The 22,404-nt window shown below is 41.7% G+C and overlaps 1 protein-coding gene across 1 annotated transcript in view; it reads left to right on the forward strand.

Moving 5' to 3' along the window:
- Positions 1 to 22,404, forward strand: part of PTPRK (protein tyrosine phosphatase receptor type K) — a 564,673-nt gene that overhangs the window by 252,486 nt on the left and 289,783 nt on the right. The window contains exons 4-5 of the mRNA XM_026649826.2: positions 19,923 to 20,004; positions 21,916 to 22,031. Of these exons, the coding sequence (XP_026505611.1) occupies positions 19,923 to 20,004; positions 21,916 to 22,031 (198 nt within the window). The remainder of the gene's footprint in view (positions 1 to 19,922; positions 20,005 to 21,915; positions 22,032 to 22,404) is intronic.

The raw sequence follows: 22,404 nt of genomic DNA on the forward strand, positions 1-22,404 counted from the left end.
GCATTTGCAGCTGCAAAAGGAGAGTGGGATTGGTCCTGCTTTGAGCAGGGGGTTGGACTAGATGACCTCCTGAGGTCCCTTCCAACCCTGATATTCAATGATTCAATGATTCAATGATTGTAGCAGATAGTCATTGAGGTAGTAGAAGTGAATACAGAGAGATCCTGGTTCTGAAGTTGTCTGGAGGAAACTAAATAGTGTTGCTGGCCAAAGTTTGCCCCATACCCCATTGACTTCAAGTGACGGCAGAATTTCCCCCCTTGTATCCAACTATTGATAGTGTGGACAGAAAAAGTGGGTGCTATTCACACCAATGGGGAGCAGAAACAAAAATTTGAAGGCTAAGGAAAGTGGCATTAATTGGGAAAGCTTTAGTGAAGAAACAAAAACAAAAAACTGCGCTCCCGGCTCCAAACTGAAACACTAATACATAGTATATAACTAAGGGGAAATCTGGAAAACTTGAACAATTCACATTACAGGAACTCCTCACTTAAAGTCGTCCCGGTTAACGTTGTTTTGTTATTACGTTGCTGATCAATTAGGGAACGTGCTCGCTTAAAGTTGTATAATGCTCCCTTCTAACGTCGTTTGGCAGCCGCCTGCTTTGTCTACTGCTTGCAGGAAGAGCAGCCCGTTGCAGCTAGCTGGTGGGGGCTTGGAACCAAGGTGGACCGGCAGACCCCTATCAGCTCCCCGCTCCCCTAAGTTCCCTGTGCAGCAGCTGCCTGCAGTTCAGCTGTCCCTCCCCCCACTGCCATGCACTGCTCCTGCCCTTTGCCTTGGACTCCCCGAGACTCCTGCTTGCTGTGCTGGGGGGGAGGGAAGGAAGAGGGGGGCTTATGTCAGGGTGCTCCCCCCCTGCTCCTGCACCCCACCTACCCCATCTTCCATAGAGCAGGGGGGACACAGCAGGGCTCAGGATGGAGGGCGCTTGCAGCAGCTGTGGTCTCAACAAGCGGATCTAATTAACAAGGCAGTGTACTTAAAGGGGAAATGCGCATATCTCTCTCTCACTCTCCATTCCTGCTGCCTTGTAGAGTGAGAGAGTTAACCCTTGAGGGCTCAGCCAATTGCTAGTTCATCATTTAGCAGTAAGGGAAATATCCCACCCTCTGACTCCTCCACCTCAACCAAGCTTCACAATCATCATCACTGTGTACCAGTATTAAATTGTTTGTTTAAAATTTATACTCTGTGTGTGTGTGTGTACGTATGTATACATAATATAGTCTTTCTTTTGTCTGGTGAAAAAAATTTCCCTGGAACCTAACCCCCTCATTTACATTAATTCTTATGGGGAAATTGGATTCGCTTCACATTGTTTTGCTTAAAGTTGCATTTTTCAGGAACATAACTACAATTTTAAGTGAGGAGTTCCTGTACTGTAATATGAGCCTAGTGTTTTCTGAAGTGTCCTGAGTTGAGACTACACTAATGTGTGCTCAGGAAGCAGAATACAACCTGTGTGATGTCTGAAGATTAGGTTGCCTACAATGACATATGGCCCATCTGTGAGTGCTGTTAGCAAATATCTCCCACTGCCAGAGATGGGACACTAGATAGGGAGGGCTCTGAATTGCTACAGAGAATTATTTCCCAGGTATCTAGGTCACATGCTTAGGATCTAACTGATCATCATATTCAGGGTTGGAAAGGAATTTTCCAACAGATCAGATTGGCAGACACCTCTGGGAGGTTGGGGGGGAGGGGTTCACTTTCTTCTGCAGCATCAGGTATGGGTCACTTGCTGGTTTGAACTAGATAAATTGTGGATTTTCTGTAATGTGAAATTTTTAAATCAAGATCTGAGGACTTCAGTAACTCTGCTGGAGGTTATGGGAAGTCATGGAGGAAGGGGGGAGATTCCAGAGGACTGGAAAAGGGCAAATATAGTGCCAATCTATTAAAAGTGGAATAATGCCAACCCAGGGAATTACAGACCACTGAGCTTCACTTGAGTACCCAGAAAAATAATGGAGCAAATAATTAAGCAATCAGTTTGCAAACACTTAGAAGATAATAAGGTGATAAGTAAGTCAGCATGGATTTGTCAAGAAGAAATCTGTCAAACGACCTGATAGTTTTCTTTGACAAGGTAAGCCTTGTGGATGGGGGGAAACAGTAGACATGGTATATCTTGACTTTAGTAAGACTTTTGATACTTGCCTCGCAGGATCTTATCATAAACAAACTAGGGAAATACAATCTAGATGGAGCTACTATAAGGTGGATGCATAACTGGTTGGAAAACGGTTCCCAGACAGTAGTTATCAGTGATTCACAGTCAAGTTGAAAGGGCATATCGAGTGGGGTTCCACAGAGATCAGTTCTACGTCCGGTTTTGTTCAGTATCTTCATCAATGATTAGATAATGGCATAGAGAGCCATTTTGCGGATCATACCAAGTTGCAAGAGCTTTGGAGGATGGGATTAAAATTCAAAATGATCTTGACAAACTGGAGAAATGATCTGAAGTAAATAGGATGAAATTCAATAAGGACACATTCAAAGTACTCCACTTAGGGAGGGACAATCAGTTGCACACACAAAATGGAAATGACTGCCTAGGAAAGAGTTCTGAAGGTCATAGTGGATCACAAGCTAAATATGAGTTAACAGTGTAACACTGTTGCAAAAAAGCAAACATCATTCTGGGATGTATTAGCAGGAGTGTTGTAAGCAAGACATGAGAAGTAATTCTTCCACTCTACTCTGCGCTGGTTAGGCCTCAATTCCAATTCTGGATGCCATTTTTCAGGAAGGATGTGGACAAATTGGAAAAAGTCCAAAGAAGAGCAACAAAAATGGTTAAAGGTCTAGAAACATGACCTATGAGGGAAGATTGAAAAAATTGGGTTTGTTTATTCTGAAAAAGAGAAGCCTGAGGGGGGACATAAGTTTTCAAGTACATAAAAGGTTGTTACAAAGAGGAGGGAGAAAAATTGTTCTCCTTAACCTCTGAGAATAGGACAAGAAACAATGGGCTTAAAGTGCAGCAAGGGCAGTTTAAGTGAGACATTAGGAAAAATTTCCTACCTGTCAGAGTAATTAAGCACTGGAATAAATTGACCTGGGAGGTTGTGGAATCTCCATCATTGGAAATTTTTAAGAGCAGGTTAGACAAACACCTATCAGGGTGGTCTAGATAATACTTAATCCTGCCATGAGTGCAGGGGACTGGATCCATTAGATGACCTCTCGAGGTCCCTTCCAGTCCTATGATTCTATGATTACAGGAGTGGGTGAGATTCTGCCCTGCAATATGCAGATCGTCCCTTCTGGCCTTAAAGTCTTTACATCTATGAGACTTTCTATCTGTTTTTATTTTGTGCCTACTTGGAGACTCCTGTGATTTTACACATTTGATACTGGAGGTGGTAATTGAAGGGCCATGGGAGGGTTAGTGCTCACTGTATCTCACCTTGCTGTCTTTGCTCCGCCAGTGATACTAGCTTCACTATCCTCTTTTGTTTCCCAGCACCACTGCTCCTCTTTGTTTCCTTCTCTCATCCTTGTCTTCGGGATTTCTTCCACGTAGCTGTCTAAATCTGTCCCAGGAACCAACCCTGTTTCTCTCCATTTTCTCCTGAAAACCCACTTTTTTCATGAGGCTCACCATGGCTAGATTTATCACCCTCCCAATTTAAAAGCCAAACACAAGAACAAGCTGCAGATGTTGCCAACTCCTGTGACTTTATCATGAGTCTTGCAATACTTGGGGTATTTTTCTTAAAACCCTAAGTTCTGGAATGATGTGAATACATGAGAATCTGAGATTTCATTTAAAAAAACAAGAAAGTTCTTTGCCCTCATGAGTGTAGAGAAAAGCTGGTAAATGTGACCTACGTGCACCTTACGGGCGCAAACACCTGATGATAAACTACATGATCCAAAATTGACTTAAATAAGGGGCTTTTAAAAAAAACAGTCTCATGATTTTTGGAGACCTACCTGTGACTCATGATTTTTTAACTTTTGGGGTTGGCAGTACTGTGTTCCTCTAGGTCTCAAGGTCTGTATATTTCATTTTTGTTGGTCTTGCATGCTCTAAGCTTCTCATGTGAGAGACTTCCTTCTGCAGTGCTGAGCATGCAGCTGGCACTTAAAGAAACAATAAATAATGAGATTTATTTATTGGGGTTCCTATTTGATTGTACATAATGGTGTGACCTCTAGCAATATACATTTTCAAATTAAAAAAGGAGTTATACCTTGCTCCTGAGCTCTGTTCCTGGCTTTATTGGGGTTAGCCTATGCTTGCCAAAGAATGTTATGCTTTTTCATGGATATTAACTTTGTTTTTGAAATATCCAATTCAACAGCAATGTACAGAATGTTTTCCTATACACACGTGATGTACAGGGGGAGTTTAGTCTGCTATATTCTTATCAGTGATAAAATAAGTGGTATAGCCCTGCTTCACAGTAGTAGTATTACCACAGTGCCTACGGGTCTTAGGCATGGACCATTATAATAGACGCTGTACAGACAAGACAAGCATGGATAGAATCAACAACCATATAAATGGAAGAAAAGGAAAAGAGGGCAGGCAGGAGAGGGCTAAAAGCAGACGAGAAGTCATTGACGCTGATGGACTGGAATTCATGGGAAGGCTGACACAGCAGTGTGTAAGGTGGTGGGGAGGCTGATGCATCAGAGAGGGGGAATTCAGCAACAGAGAGATTAGAGACAGCACAGCTTGGTGAAGATCCAGTCAAGTGAACGGCCATTTTGGTGAATAGGAGTGTTGAACCAGAGCCCCAGGTCAAATGAAGATGTGAGGCTGAGGAAGTGTGCAAATAAGGGGGAGTCTGGGCCATCAACATGGAAGTTGAAGTCAGTGAGGATGAGTGTGGGAGTTTGTGAGGAGGAGGGGTGGGGAGAGAGCCAGGAGTTGAAATCAGAGAGGAAGGTTGATGGGAGGAGTTGGGTGGACAAAAGATGACAACAACAAAGAGGGCGAAAGGAGAGAAGAGTCTGATGTTTTACCATGTAGATCAAATGAAGAAGTTTTGAAGAAATAAAGCCACCCAGGACAGATGCTTGTCATCAGAAAGTTTATTATGACAGCTCATCACAAAAGAGCATTAAACACTCCAGATATCTCCTCCAGATGCCTCCTCTGCCAAGTGGCAAAAGATCTCTTCTGCATTTGTTACCACAGTGCCACTAAATGCCATCCAATATTTTACAATTCATCAGCATTCATCACTTAAGCATAATTAGTGTTCACTATGACCCAAAATGCTGCTCGCTGCACATGGTTGATGGCTGTTCCACAAGTTTAGAGTGAGTGCGTGGGTGTGTATATAAAATAATATACGTGCAAGTTCATTTGCATCATCCCTTCTTACTAAACATAGAATAACTGAAATGTGTAGACAGACTCCTTGCCTGTCATTTCAGATTGGTTTATAGACTTCACAAATATAGCAGCAACGGAAAAGGCCTATTTTACTGCAAAGTGGAAAGAGGCAGGGTTTGAATTTATTGGGGGCAAACCTTTTGAATGAATGACTTAAAAAACACAGATTATTGAAACATAACTTATTAATGGTTGTACTTGTAAATACATGAGAACCTCTTGAGAAATGCCATAAAGGCCGTATCGTCATTAAGAAAAAGGTGGATTTTTTTTGTTTACCATGCTTTAGCTAATACGTGATAAGAAACCACCTTTTTTCTTAGTATGGACATGCCCAGAAGGGAACAAAGGTCCCCTCTAAGCTTTTGAAAGACATCCTGTATGTCCGGTTGAACTTTGGATACAGGGTGGATCTCCAGCCTTGTGAAATTTTTTTCTCTGAACACTCACGGAGAATTGAAGAACAGAAGAAATAATTAACTGAACAGATGATAGCTTCTCGTGCATAGAGAGAAACTTTGGAACATACTTTTAAAGATGCTCTGAAAGAATTATAAATACGTATTGTGTGTATGACTGTGTGCATAAAATGAGTCTACTTATTCTTTTGTGGTATTTGGTGATCTTTGTTTACAGTACAAGCCTGAGGTTTTGTGGATTTAGTTTAGTTTGAGAGACTATTTTGAGATGAGCCGTCATCACAATGTTGTATTAATAACTTCTATTTATATAACACCCATAACTGGACACGAAATGCAGTATCAAGAAAAACAAGAATTATTTTAAATTCTTTGTTCAGCTTGGACATTCTCTTTCTTAATCCTCCCCTTCCCCCCTCCCCCTTTTTTTTTGTTTTGTTTTGTTTTGTTTATTCTTCTATTCCTGCTAATGAGGACAATCTTCTGCAAAGGGATAGGTTTTGCACCCTTTGAAAATTGGCAGACTCTACATTCCTAAGGCAGTGTTTCTCAACCTTTTTGATAGCAGGGACTGGCTTGCTGCGTTCCTAAACTCTGTCAGGGAGATCTCAGGGACCGGCACTGGTCTACGGACCAGTTGTTAAGAAACACTGGCCTAGGGTATCAAAGCACAGAAAGTGCTTTGCTTCTAAAGCTGGTTGAAAAATGTTCGATAAAACTTTTCTCCGAAAAATGTCCTTTTGCTGAAAGGATGTTTTGCAGGCATTGATTGAGTTTGACACAAATGGTGTCAGGAAGTTTTCAGGATGTGGGGGGGGGGGGGAGGGGGAACCAATAGCCTGGTGGTTAGGCCACTCAGCTGGGACCCAGGTTCAAATGGCTGGTCCAAATCAGGCAGAGCCAGCCCTGATGAGGATACTTTATAAGCTAGAAGCGAATAGGGCTGGCTGGAAAACTACTATTCCATTTCATGAAAAAAAAAATTGAAGTTTTGACATTTGTTTTCATTCCAATGCACAATGAAATCCGATAGTCTGGTGGTTAGGACACTTCTCTCAATGGAGAGTGTGGACTTGAACCTGGGTCTCCAACATCCCCTGGGTGAGTGCTCAACTACCAGGCCATTGGATATTCTGGAGTGGCACAATCTCTTCTTCACAAATTTTACATTGTGCATTGGAATGAAAACAAATTTCAAAAGTTGAATTTTTGTGACAAAACAGAATTATTTTCTGGCCAGTTGTATTTGATTCTAGTTTCTAAAATATCCTCTCCGCTGGCATTTTACATCTCAATGAGTGCAGTTTTATTGGTTTCACTAACTGTCATTTACACCAAGACCCCTTTACATTACAGTAGTTGTGTAAAGAGAATTTAACATGGATCTAAATATATTTTACTCCCACTTCAAAGCCCCCTTTTACATTGTGTAGCAGTATATAGTGTTCCTAGTGTCAATGATGATTCGTCCCAAAGTATTGAGAGTAATATAGAATGTTATGAGATCAACTGTGACAAAGATATAATCCCATCTATAGGTATGAGAAACACTTCAGTGCTTAATTCAATGTTTGTTTTACATGTACATTTTTACAGTTCAAAGAAGGAATTTGTAAATATAGTTTTATATCCTATTATACTTGTGTTCCCTAGTAACCTGGTTTACAGTAATGGAAGGTGGCTGACCTTTGAGAGCAGAGATTGCGAATTAGCCCAATCACTTGTGTTCGTTTTATGGTGGCATTTTGTCTACAGAAGGTTAGAGGTGAGAACACCCCTCTTACTTGTCTGTTTGGCATCGACATGAAATACAATCTATGAGGTGAAAGGTTGATATTTTATCTATGCAATCTTTTCCTGCCATTTGATAACCCTTCCATCAGAAAATGAGCTTTATAGTGGCATTAAAAATACATGCCTCAAATTAAAAGTAACTATGGTACTGTGCTTGGCCTTTAATTATATAACTTGAGCTGCTGAAGAATGATAATTGCTTGTTCCTTAATAGCTATTTTGTACAATTAGCTTCTGAAAATGTGGTGCATTTATCTTCTTGTTGTGAAATAGCTCAGAGAACAGGAGAGTGATCAGATATAATCACACACAATAGTATGACAGGCATTGAACTATTCCTGTCTTTCTGGAGTTAGTATTAGTTCTCTGGTTGTCATGCCTATCTTTGTGAAATCAGTTGCTTGAACATATCCCGGTCTCCTAGGCTTTTCCCCGCAAATGCGCAGTAAGCCAAGAACTAGCAGATATTCTGAATTTCACATTTTTTCTATTACTTTTTGATGACAAATGGTTAATTTCACATTGTCTCGACAAATTGTTGATCATTAATATAAATACACAATTCACTCCCTCTGCTTGACATTTAGGCCCAGAATCTCCCTTATGTTAGGACCATTTTTTTGCATAGCTAACTACTTGGGGTTCCTCTGGTGGTGCAGAGGTGGCTCATATGTGACTCCTTATTTCTAAGTCTGGTATAGGGAATGTAGGTTAGTCTTTCTTCTTCCTGATCCGTAGATGCTGTAGTGCCATTAGCAGATGACATAATTTAGAGCAGCCAAAAGGGTGCTGTAAATTATGCCATAAGGCAGGCCTGATGAATAGATAGGATTGGGGAAATGCAAAGGTAACTTAAAGCCATATGTTCACACACTTTTCCCACTGAGTTGTACTGTGCACTCCTCAGTTGCATCCCAGGATCGGGGCCTTTGATTGAGTGAATGTTGTGTGTTAGGAGATGTTTCTCTTAATTAACCTTAGTGTTAGCAATGTTCTATACTCCACTGTAGATTAATGTGCCCCTTCAGAAGAGTCAGCATTCATTCAAAACGCTCTGTGTCGTGTTTTGTGCCTTAACTGCTTTTTGAGGGAGTTGGGGCAATGTAAACTTTTGTTTCATTCAAGACTGATAAACTGAAATGGATCACAAATGTGAATGTGCAGATTTGTGGAGACAGAAGATTTATTGCAAAGAATCTGTTTTGCAACAGGAATAGGGCAGTATTCCAGTGAATAGTCTGAATGGGGAAAAGCAGCTGCGACAATGGCATAGGAAGTGGACTTTGTGAAGCACGTTATTTACTTACCTGCAGAGCAAGCAGGCTCTCCTGTTGTTATGGAGGTGGTTCTGTATCTTTGGATGGCTGTTTCAAATTGTATTTGCAAATCAGCAATTTTACACACTAATTATTTTGTCCAGCATGGACTTAAGAGAGTAATTTTATTTAAATTTCCTTATCTTTCACTCAGTTGTATAACATTAAACTTGGGTTGGTTGTTGTTCGTTTGTACAACTTGAACGCAGTATTGTAAGATTCAAGGTGAACCTTGCAATCTGCCTTGGCTCTCTTTTCCCCCCTTGTCTATTTCCTGGTTTTATATTCAGCACCCATTTCTTAGCCTCAGTAACACATCTGGAGTGCTATTAAAAACTCGCATAAGGAATATTTGTCCAGTGAAACTCCTGGGAAAAATGAGAATTTTACTTACAAATAGAGACGACAAAATGTAGAAATGAATTGAAGGGGTGGAGGATGTAATATTTTAGCATAAATTGGGATTCTTCTTTAACTTGGTTAAAAGCTAAAACACCTGGATTGGTGAAGGTAGAAAGGTCTTAGTTATAAATAATTTCTTCAGTTGGTGGCGAAAATACACTGGAACCAAGCCTCAAACTCCTCTGGGCTTAGCTCCCTCTGGCCTCTTTAAAAGGTTTGGCAGATATTACTGTGTCTGGATCTCTTCTGCAAATTTTCTTTCTATCACAATAAGAAGTAAAATGTTCAGTATTTATTCTTATTTTATGGGCGTTACTTGTTATCACTTCACTTAGCCTCTAAATAAAAGTGTGAACATTTTTACTGCAGAAGGATCAAGATGTTTTCAGCTTGGCATTGTTTTTGAATCTCAGCCTTTAGGCTCTCTCAACCTTAGACACGCCCTGTGGCATGTCTAAGGTCTTGGGTACAGAGCCTTTACAACCCACTATTTCTTCTCCAACTTCTCCTTCAGTCAGTCAGTGCAGGTGGGCCTGTGTGAAAGCTTAAGATCTCCCACGTGGTGATTAACGACTAGAGAGCCAAATGCTGTTGAGACCATTTTGTGGCGGGATGCCTCATGCTAACCTTTTCAAAGGTGTGTAACTCTTTGTGATGATGGGTAGAGTGACTTCCTGGATCAGAGAAATAGGTGGTAGAACATGGAGCTCCTTTACTCTGTCCTGTGGCAAGGGTTCTCAAATTTTTCATAGCATCTTTAGGGTTACCATCCGTCCGTATTTCCCCGGCCATGTCCAGCTTTTGCGTCTCTAAACAGCTGTCCGGGAGGAACTGGTAACAAGGTTAAAATGTCCGGGGGGTTTTTTCTCCCTCACCTCCTTCCCTCCCTTCCATGTAGAGTGCGGCTGCTGATTGGGCGGCTGGGCCGATTGAGCCGCTCCCATTGGCCTCCAGCAGCCAGAGCCCTCCCCTGCTCCCCCCTCCCTCTGTCTGCAGCCCTGTGTAACACACAAACCGACCCACCGGGCAGCGTGTTTTGCCTACACGTGGAGCCAGAATGGTAAGGGGAGTCTGAGGGGGGGGCAGTCAGGGAGCGGGGGAGTGTTGGATGGGTCCCCGGCCTCCACCTGCCACCTCCCCTCCGTGCGTCCCTCCCTCCCGTGTGTCCCTTCCTCCCTGCCTGCCTCTCTCTTGCCTGCTTGTACTGCCAGAGCCAGCAGCAACTGCTGTCTGCTGCCCCCAGGTCCTAGCGTCCCCCATCCACTAATGGGAAGACAGGCTGCCCTTACCCTTCCTTTCCACCCTAGCCCTGAACCTCTCCAACGCCCCAAACCCCTCATCCCCAGCCCTCATCCCCCCGCACGCTAATCCTCTGCCCCAGTCCTGAGCACCCACCTGCATCATGAACCCCTCATCCTCAGCCCCAACCCTCATCCCCCCCACACCCTAATCTTCTGCTCCATCCCTGAGCCTCCTCCTGCATCATGAACCCCTCATCCTCAGACCCACAGCCCTCACCCCTGCATCCCCTCCTATCCCCAAACTCCCTCCCAAGCCCCCCTCCCCCTTCCCACACACCCCCTCCTGCCCTCAAACTCCCTCCCAAAGCCTGCACCCACTCCCTTTGCACCGCCTCCCACCCTCAAACTCCATCCCAGAGCCTGCACCCCTCACCCCCTCCTGCACACCCACCCCCTGCCCCAGCCCGGAGCCTGTACCCAGCACCCAAACTCTATCCCAGAGTCTGCACCCTGCACCCCTCCTGCACCCTAATCCCCAGCCCAGGACCTGCACCCCAGACCTCCTCCCCCCACCCAACCCCCCTCCCAGAGCCTTAGGGAGGTGGAGGGGGTGGGTTCTGGGCACCACCAAAATTTCTACAACCCTGCCACCCATGCGAGTGGATAAGGGTCGGGGCAGTCAGGGGACAGGTAGGGTTCTAGGGGGGCAGTTAGGGTCGGGGGTTCTCAGCAGGGGGCAGTCAGGGGACAAAAAGCAAGGGGGGTTGGGATTCTGAGGGGGGCAGTCGGGGTGGGAAGTGGGAGGGAGTGGATGGGGGTGGGGCGGGGCTAGGGCGGGGCTTCCCCCTCCCCCCCTCACCGTGTCGTCTTTTTTGATTATGGAAATTTGGTAACCCTAAGCATCTTAATAGAGAGAACCTCATGAACCACCTCTTATTCACAATTGTATAACACCCCTGTGACTACTACAGCAGTTGCTCACAGGTAAAAGTAATATTAGGAGTGTACTGAGTCTAGTTTTAGCTCTCTAATGCAGTGCAGTAGCTGATAGGAGGAGGAGGAGAGCCAGCTAGCCTCATGTGACCAGCGAGCTCTCTACAAACCATAGTTTGGGAACTACTATACTGAGAACATCGCTGGGATTCTCTGCCGCTACCCTGAGACCCCTGCCCTTCAATTTCATTGTTCTGTGATTCTTGCCAGAGTCACTTTTTAAGCCCTGTTTAGATGTCAAGCAGCAGCATGGGTGTGTTCCTTTCTAGTGTGGAACCCCACAGGAGCATTTTTAAACCAGATCTGAAAAATGTAGTAGCTTCCTGATCCTGTGTCAGATTTCAACACCTGGTAGGAAGATTAAAGGGGTGAGCACTGGGTCTCCCTTGAGTGATTATGAGAAGATAGAAATATCTATTCATGTTTGCTCACCAGCTTTGATAATAATATTACTAACTTAACAAGCAGTAGCTTTTGAACTCTTCAGTTTTTAAATCTCAGAAGATGTGAGACATGAAAAGCGACAGAGAGGAGGGTGTTTCTTAACTAGCAGATTGTAAAGGGGCTAAATTTCAAAGTTTTCACCCAAGTGGTTGATTTACGGTACTGAAAATCCTCTAGGGCCCTGTCAGCAGAAAACCCTGCCTCACAGCATTAGTTAAGCATTCAAATGGAAGTAATTATGTTTTCATGGTTTCTAAATTAGCTCAGCAAAATTATCTGGAACTGTCACAAGGGAGATGCATTTTATTATGTCAACACATTTTTTACATATTCGGACAAAATTTGTTTAGACATCCCTCCCCACCTCTCTCATTTCAAACAGGTTTTCATTGCATTTCTTACTGGAAGTATTTCTCTCAACAGTGTATCATTTTTCAAGTGTTTACATTTACTTTTAGATGTAGGTTATTAATTAAAATCTTAATACCTGAAATCTGTAAACTGCTGAAACATCAGATTTAATTATATTAACATTTTTTTATGTGAGCAGAGTCTCTAACGTTTGTATTCTTGTCAGTACGGTTTGTCTTGCCGTTTATGGCCTTTTAGCTATGGGATGTTTGTTTTTCTAGAGAACAACCCTGTTTCTATGTATATTCTGACCTTAACCAGTTTTGTTTCCAGTACATCTGGAGCTGATCAAGTGTTCTTTTATAAATGTAGAATAAAAGAACAAACAGATCCCATCTTCCAACCAAACAAACCTCATGGATTTATTCATGGATTTATTGGGTTTACTTTAACTTTAAATATTTTAAAAAATCATTAACCTGTTCAGACTCATACAAACTGGTCACAACATTTCCAGGATAAAGTTATTTTAGAGACAAAAAGTCTCTCCCCTGCACCCATCCCCAACCTTTCTCTAAATTCCAGTTTTAACTAGAATTCTCCCTTCACTTAGTTTATTTAGCAATTAGTGTAAAAATGGTGCTGGAGCTGCAAATATTAGATCAGAATAGCCACCTTCAGGATTTCAGGTAATGGACCGGAGAGAAAACAGCATGAAAAGCAAAGTTAATTCCATTCCCAAGCTGAAGCACTGGATGGTTTTTATATTGTCATCTGTCATGACTATAATCCCTTCTGTATACTGTCCTTTAACTCAGTTCTCAGCATCAAGTATTGGAATTGACCTGTGCATGAGTTCAAGCTTTGGGCAATTAAGCTAGCAAGAATCCATTTTTGTATGTGTGTAGCTTGACAGAAAAGCTTCTCATGTTGAATGCTCTGGTGAAGTGGTAAGGCCAATTAGATCTTTGCCAGTCATGGAATCTGCGCTCAGAAATTTCTTTTTAGCTCTTGTTAATGATGCAAAGCAGAGCCTAAGGGGGAAAATAAGGTCAGTGAAAGGAAGACTTGTTGCTGTAACCAAATTTGTTTGTGTGTGTGTGTGTGTTAATATATACTACATACATATAGATGTTTATATATGATATTTTCATAAAGGAAAAACAAAACAAATAAAAAAACCCAGTTATTGTTCCTTAAGGGGAATCCTTCTTTAACATACCTTAACCCCACACATTACATTCCCCACCTTTTCTCCTGTACACTAAGTTCCATACACCTCAAATGTTTACTGTAACACAATGTACACACCTCATTACTCAGCATCACACTACGACACTTGAAGTCTTAACTCTGAGCTTAGCAGTACATGAGTAGTAAGTATTTGCATACTGGGGAATGATATGATGTGTATGTTGTATGTGATTTTTTTCCCAGGGGGATGCTACTATGATGTCAGAGATAAGGGTTCATATTAAAGTGCTAGTCTCAGATAGCTTGGTATTTCCTCTTTTAATGGTTTTATAGTAAGTTCCAATTTACAAGTCCTGCAGGGTAACAAGATATCAGACTTCTAACATGGGACACTTTTTTTTAATACAAAAAATAGCTGTCACTAGTCTAGGACTGCAGAATAACACAGTTAGCTTGATTATGACTAATTGTGGTTTAGCCTAGGCAAGATCCTACACTACAACTCAGCCAGCTAAATTGAGCTACAGGGCACTACCCTGCATCTACACTAGGAAGAAGTTTAGGTTGGGCTTAGACTGTGTTATGGTTACCCTGGAGATTTCTCTTGAGTAGGGTTTAAAGGTACTAGCTAATGTGTTCTAATTAACATGTCCTAGAAATTCAAATGTAGACAAGACGGTTCGGACTTTAGCACATTCTAAATGGGCTGAGTTAAAGCCTAGGGGCGAGTCAGGAGGACCAGCTTAAGTTGTGTTTCAGTTTGCACCGCCTTGTCTATGCTATTAGTGTTATTGTAGCCGTGTCGGTCCCATGATATTAGAGAGACAAGGTGGGTGAAATAATACCTTTTATGGGACCAACTTCTGTTGGTGAGAAAGACAACCTTTCAAGTTTACACTGAGCTCTTCAGGTCTGAGAAAAGTACTTAGAGAGTCACAGCTAAATACAAGGTGGAGCAGATTGTTTAGCATAACTTGTTGACACATATTTCAAGGGACCGCCGTTCATTGGAGGTGGTTTAATTTTGCCGATGGGAGAGCTCTCGGGAGAACTGATAAGGTGCTTTTCAGAATTGTTTTACTGTTAGTGATAACTACATTATGAGACATCAAATGAATCCTATATCTTTTTAATAAATTCATTATTGAAAGAGGAGAAGCTGTTGGAGAAGTATTGTTGAGCCAGTATGGGGTTTTGGTAACATGTAATGGGGAGAGTGAAGAATTAACTGGAAAGGAAATATACAAATTTCAGACTCTATTAGTGATGAGCATCACAGTAATGAAAATGACAGGGAAAGATCCTCCCCCTCCCCCAGCCCCCGCATACTTTTCCACCCACTTTTTTGTAATGAAGGTATGTATCCTTGTTATCTAAATGAGATTATCTGGTGGTATTTTATCCATGATTATGGGAGATTTCCAAATAGGTATATCACATCAGCCAAACAGGAGAGGAAAGGTCTCTAAAACAATATTGAATGTGTGTCCACCTTGCCTCTGTGATGCCCCTTTGTGGCCCAGCAGGGCATGAGCTGCTCAGCTGCAGGTTTTCGCTGGTAGGTCGCTGTTCTTGTGAGGTCTGAGGGAGCGGTGCTCTGGCTCTCTGACTAAGGCCTGGTCTACACTACGACTTTAATTCGGATTTAGCTGCGTTAATCCGAATTAATCCTTAACCCGTCCACACAGCGGAGCCAGTTACTTCGAATTAAAGGGCGCTTAAAATCGATTTCTGTACTCCACCCCGACGAGCGGAGTAGCACCAAAATCGATTTTGTAAATTCGAATTAGGGGTAGTGTGGCCGCACACCACCGAATTAATGTGGTTAAAATTAATGGGGTAGTGTGGCCGCACACCACCGAATTAATGTGGTTAAAACCGAATTAATGTGCTTAGTGTGGCCGCGCACAATCGAATTTATACAATCTGTTTCCCAAATTCGAATTATCTAAATTCGAATTAATCTCGTAGTGTAGACGTACCCTAAGGCACACTTCAGTCCTACTCCTTCCTGGGTGCTATGGTCCAAAAGAAATCAGGAATCAAAAACTATAACCCAAAACAGGGTTGTCTGATGAAACTTCAGTAAGATCCCAGCCTTCTATTCGGGGCTTGTCTTCAAACAGTCCATGCATCAGCTGATCCCTCAAGGTCTCATCATCTGCAGGGGCCCATCCAGCTGGCAAGCTACCTCAGGCCTGGTCTACACTAGGACTTTAATTTGGATTTAGCTGCCTTAATCCGAATTAACCCTTCACCCGTCCACACTACAGAGCCAGTTAATTCGAATTAAAGGGCCCTTTAAATCGATTTCTGTACTCCACCTCGACGAACGGAGTAGAGCCTAAATCGATTTTGTTAATTCGATTTAGGGTTAGTGTGGACGCACACCACCGAATTACTGTGTTTAAGTTAATGGGGTAGTGTGGCCGCACACCACCGAATTAATGTGGTTTAAAACCGAATTAAGGTGCTTAGTGTGGCCGCGCACAATCGAATTTATACAACCTGTTTCCCAAATTCGAATTATCTAAATTCGGATTAATCCTGTAGTGTAGACATACCCTCAGTCTCTGAGCTGTACCTAGATTTCTCTCACGTCAGGAGAAGCGGCACTCAGTTCTCCCTCCTAGACAGTCCTGACCTGGGCTAGATCTCCTCCTTTTAACTCCTTTCCCCATGCCTGGCCCTTGCTGCAGGTATAGTGGGGTGGGGCCAGGTTGGAGCCACAGGTTGTCATTAACCCTTTTGTTGGCAGCATGGGGCCTATATGTCTCACTGCAGAATACTTTTTTTTTTTTTTAACTAGTGGATAACTTTCTTCAGTCTCCACTGTCTTACGCCATTTCAGACTCTTTCTGAACCATGCTCTGAAGATACAAGAAAGGAACTTGGGTTGGAAACTGCATCTATGCCAAGAACATGTGTGTTTGAAAACTTTAGTCTTTTAAATTACAATAAGGTAGAAACAGAGGAGTATTCACACACTCCAGCCCCAGTGTATGCAGTAATTAGCTCATCATGCATACAAATGCCTATGTATGCACACAGCTGGCTTATATTACATATGCAAAGCTATGTTAAAAGAATGTTAAGATTACAAAGTCAAGCAATAAAAAGTCAGGCATGGCTATACTAACTTTTCCAGGGGGGCACAGAATGCATGGCACGTCTCTTAATGAGCCACTATTCAATATTTTATTTTCTCCTCATTGTTCGATGTGTGGCCCCAGGCCTTATTATTGAACACTATTCAAACCCTGCTCTAAAGACAGAATTATTAACTTTGTCATGGGCTTTTCTGACACTCCTCATTGTGGCATCTGATTGCTTCATAAAGATTAATGATTTTATTTTCACAACACCCCCGTGAGATCGGAGGTGGTAGTTTTCCCTATTTATAGATGGGGAACTGAGACACAGGGAGATTAAGATCAAAAGTGTCCAATAATTTTGGACAACCAGTTTGAGACTCCTAGGATCTGAGTTTTCAGAGTACTTAGCATTGTACAGCACTTCATTCCTATGTTCAAAGTAGAGCTCCCAGTGACTTCAGTTGCAGCTATGAGTGCTTATCCTCTGGGTCTCAAGTCAGGCATCTAGTTAATGACGAACGCAATTAGTGGCCACCTGTGAATGGTTTGGTTTAAGTGCCTTGCCTAGCATCACATGGGATTCCGTGGCAGAGGCAGGGATAGAATGCAATTCTCCAGTGCAGCATTCAGCTGTCATAACTGGGAGACTGCACTTTCTTCTCTTGTGCAATTCCCTTCCTCCTTCACTACACACCTTCCAACTTCTGTAACAAATGAAGCAAGGGTCCTACATACGGTGGACTCATTCATTACACAACTCTGATTATCCACAGATCACAGCCTATCCTGTGCACTGAATGAGACAGTTCTGTGAAAAATGTAGTATGTAATAAAAGATTGCATCATAATGCATATGTACAAGGGCGCAGAATTAAGGCTGCACAGCCAACGTTGTTAAAGTTTTCTGGTTGCAAAGATAAGAGTTTTCTGTTACAAAAGTAACATTCTTTATCTCAGTGACAGTCCTGTTCTGTCTTTGCATGGCAGTTATATAGTAGGACTTATCCATTCCTAAATGGTAGGATTCTACCAGTATTATGACCTAAAAAGAGCATGAGTAAAATGTTTTATATTGGACTTCATGGTCATATTATCCTAAAACTTTTCAAAGTCCTGATAAAACTGCTTGGATACAGGGAGCTCTCAAACGTGACTGTTTTTAAAGGATTGGGGCAGGGAGGGGGAGAGACACAAGCTTCCTGAAATTTCTTTTTGGCATTTTGAACTTCCAACTTTATTCATATTCAAGAAAGAGATTATTTCTCTCTTCCCTTTCCAGTGTTAAAGTCAGGCACTTATAATGTTATGAAATGAAAACACTACAAGAACCCTGGAGTTTGTGTATTGATACAGACACAGCGGTGAAATGGGGACAGATATATGCATGGAATTAAGCAACAGGCCAGAACGTTTATTAAACTTTAGCACACGGGAGGTCAACCATACTCTCCTATACCAGGCATTTAATTGGTTCCATTGCAGGGGTTACAGGGCTTTTTTACCATGGAACCTATAACTTGGGGTATCATAGAACCATAGGGTTAGAAGGGACCACAAGGGTCATCTAGCCATCAACCCCCTGCCAAGATGCAGGATTTGTCATGTCTAAACCATACAAGACAGATGGCTATCCAGCATCCTTTTGAAAACCTCCAGTGAAGGAGCTTCCATGTCCTCCCTAGTCAGTCTGTCCCATTGTCCTACTGTTCTTTCAATTAAATTTAATCTCAGGAAAAATGTCCTAAATCTGCTATGCTGTAATTTGAACTCATTGCCTCTTGTGCTCCCTCTGTGGCAAGAGAGAACAAATTTTCTCCATCTCTTTTATGGCAGCCTTTCAGGTATTTGAAGATGATTATCATGTCCCCACCTCCCCCCTTAATCGCCTCTTTTCCAAAATAAACATACCCAGTTCATTCAGCCTTTGCTCATATGACTTGCATTCCATCCCTTTGATAATCTTTGTCACTTGCCTCTGGATCCTTTCCAGTTTCTCTACATCCTTTCTATACATTGATGACCAAAACTGGACACAGTATTTCAGCTGAGGCCTAACCACCGCTGAATAGAGTGGTTATATCACCTCCCGTGACTTGCATGTTATGCCTCCGTTAATGCAACCTAAAATTGCATTTGCTTTTTTTGCAGCATCACATGGTTGACTCAGGTTGAGCTTGTGATCCACCACAATTCCCAGATCCTTCTCAGCAGTGCTGCTGCCAAGCCAGTTACCCATATTCTGTATTTGTGCATTTGATTTTCTTCCCTAAATGTAGCATAGGATGACCAGATGTCCTGATTTTATGAGGACAGTCCCGATTTTTGGGCCTTTTTCTTATATAGGCTCCTATTACCCCCACCCTGTGTCCCGATTTTTCATACTTGCTGTCTGGTCACCCTAATGTAGCACCTTATATTTGTCTTTGTTGAATTTCGTTTTGTTGTCTATAGCCCAGTTCTCCATTTTATCAAGATCCTTTTGAATTTTATCTCTATTGTCCAAAGTGTTTTCAACGCCCCCCCCCCTCTCCCCCAGCTTTGTGTCATTTGCCAAATGCATGCCTTTCCATGGCAAGGCAGCAGTAGATACACTAATTACACTCTGGTCAGTTTCACAGTCTGGCATTGCAAGGCTCTGGAGAAAACCCAGGAATTCTTTGCTGCTCCTGTTGGTGGAGGGTGGAACAGGAAGTAGGAGCAGATGTGAAGTTGTGAAGAGGTGCCTTTATTACTCCCCCACATCACACTTTCCCTATTTCCTAGCAGGAGTGAAGAATGAAACTGACAATGATAATATCAAACTGCACCTACTCCTGTCAAAACCACTGGGGAAATGCTACTTGCAACATCACAAGAACAATTTTCTTTTATGGAATTGTACTGCAGGGGGAGTTCAGGAATATGTGGGGAGTGTGACTCCAACTGGAATTTAAATTCCTGTTAATTAAGTTTATTATTTGTGTGTAAGGAGATGACTGACCCACCTTAAAATGGTACTTTCGGAGTCTAATCCTATGTATATAGTGCTGAAAATAAACTTTAGTCCAATGGAAACAGACTAACATTAATTACAAGTTAAGAAACATGTTTCTGTGTTGTATCCATAAGTAGCAAATCTAGAAGAAGTCAAATATACAAATGGTATGGAACTATAGTACGTTAAGTAATAAATATTCCATTCAATCATGAAATCTTGTGGAAAGTTCAGCTTAAATGAAAAAGCAACGTGCCATATATCTGCACTCTCCACTGTGGATTCTGTAGAAATGAGTGTTGTAAACCTTTTTTTTCTTTCTTTTTGACAGGTAATATTTGAAGCCGAAGTCTCAGATGGGAGAAATGGCTACATTGCCATTGATGACATCCAGGTTCTGAGTTACCCTTGTGGTAAGTAGTGATTAAGGGCTGCATTTTTCTCTGTCTTTTCAGGATGTGCTCAATATCGGCTCAGACTGCTGAGTTTTCATTGCTTGATCATTGACGTCCTTTGTTCCTTCTGTAGAATTTCTATTACAGCTTACATGAATGAATATTGGGGTGTCACAGTAGTGATTTCACTAGGTAAAAATCTTTCTGTCTAGCAGAAAAAAGCATTGCATGAAAATAAAAGTGTAACTCTTCAGTGGTTGCCTTTTTAGTGATAGATGTGGACACTAAAATTGAAATTGAAATTAAAAATAAATATACTGGTTTGTGCTAATTTTAAATTGGTTAGCATATTTAAGTCTGAGGGCTGTTAGACAATTTAATAAGAGTATGAAACCTGAGTGAGAACTATATATCTTCTGGTTTCCAATTATTGTAGGCTATTATGAATAGGGACAGACCGTATGCATTTAAATGTAGGTTTCACTCTCACTCAGCTAATCCTGGAAAAAATCCTAGGCCAGTGGCGCAATAACTCAGGAAACATTGGACCAATGCATGTGAGAAAAAATCATGTCTATGCAGTTCTCTCATTTGTTGCTACTTTTCTTGTTAATTCTGTCCCATTCTACTCTACCTGCTCCTGCCCAACCACAATAGCCCCTCAATCCCCTTCTTTGTTGTAGCGTATCCCTGTGGCTGATAGCTTCACTACTTTCTCCACAGATATACAAGTTCCTGAAGCCAGTGCTCACTAAGAGATGCCAAATAATAAAGATGTGATTGCAAACTCAAATTTCCTTTATCCTCTTTCCCCACCTAAAAACGACTAAGGCTAAGAGCATTGCCCTACTCAGCCTAAGGAGCTATCGAGTCTCTTGCCTTTTTATATTTCAGCCAGCCCAGCTATAGGGACTCGCTTAAAAACAGATGCTTAAAAAAGAGCTCTGCTGGGTAAACAGGTGGTAAAAGAAAAAGGTAGTCAAATATAGTCTTGACAGCAGATTATCAACATGATACAGTATTTAAATAAACCCTGTCTGCTTAGTGATGCTTATCCCATTCTCTTTTCAAATTGCTGCTTTTTTTAAAAAAAGAAAGCACGAACTGGTTATGTAGGTGAAAACGTGTGAGAGAGCTATATAACGTGTATCTGTCAATTGTGACCATCAGTTTTCTTAGGCTCAATATTTCAATCAGGTGGTTTTGCCATTGAGTCTGTGCAGATGTATAAACTGTGTTCTATCAGCCATTGAAATGTTGCCATATTTAATGGCACAGAAAACGTTTGTCTGCTGAGGAGGAAAGAACTCAAAATTACCTTGCATTAGCTCTTAATACAGTATCATGAATACAACAAATTAAATCTCTCTCCCCCCCCCAAAATGTTTTACTTGTTGTGGGGGATTACAGTATGTCAGGTGGAATACAATGGAAATTCACTGGAAGAATTTTTGTGATGTCTTTCTCACATTTCTGCATTTATTTTAATATATGGAGATCTACCTATCTCATAGAGCTGGAAGGGACCCTGAAAGGTCATTGAGTCCAGCCCCCTGCCTTTCCTAGCAGGACCAAGTACTGATTTTGCCCCAGATCCCTAAGTGGCCCCCTCAAGGATTGAACTCAGAACCCTGGGTTTAGCAGGCCAAACCACTGAGCTATCCCTCCCCCCATTTTCCTTTTGCTTTGATTTGTAAATTACTTTATTATAACTCATGTACAGCATACAGTAGTAGAGTCACTGGTGGAGAGGAGGAAAAAGAAAAAATGCTTTTTTCTTGAATTAAGGTGAAACAAAAATCACTTTCTTTCATATGAGATTAGTTTTAGCCAAAGGTTGTCATAATATGTATCTTTTGGGAGAAACTAAGGCATTTTTTTTTTTTATTAGTGAGCACTGTTTGTAATTTTATTTTTCCACCTCCACAGATAAATCTCCGCATTTCCTGAGGCTGGGGGATGTAGAGGTCAATGCAGGGCAGAATGCTACATTTCAATGCATTGCTACCGGGAGGGATGCAGTGAATAACAAGTTATGGCTGCAGGTAAGTCTAACTCATCCAAGTCTGTTTGAATAAAGAACAAATGTATTGTTGAAAATGAAATATTTTAATTCAGTGTTTTTTCTTTTTAAATCTTGAGCATGTAGAATCTTTTCTATAAATCAAATTTGTGATTAATTTGATTACACAGAAAAACTAATCAGACTGGAAAGATACAGGAACAAATTATCAAACACTCAATTTGTAAGCACTTGGAGGATAACAGAGTGATAAGTAATAGCCAACATGAATTTCTCAAGAACAAATCATGCCAAACCAACCTAATTTCCTTCTTTGACAGAATTACTTCCCTACTGGAGAGCGGGGAAGCAGCAGATGATCTTGATTTTTAGTAAAACTTTTGACGCAAAACTAA

Source organism: Terrapene carolina, unplaced genomic scaffold, assembly GCF_002925995.2.
Source record: "Terrapene carolina triunguis isolate 2854851 unplaced genomic scaffold, T_m_triunguis-2.0 Scaffold85, whole genome shotgun sequence".
Taxonomy (NCBI): Eukaryota; Metazoa; Chordata; order Testudines; family Emydidae; genus Terrapene; species Terrapene triunguis.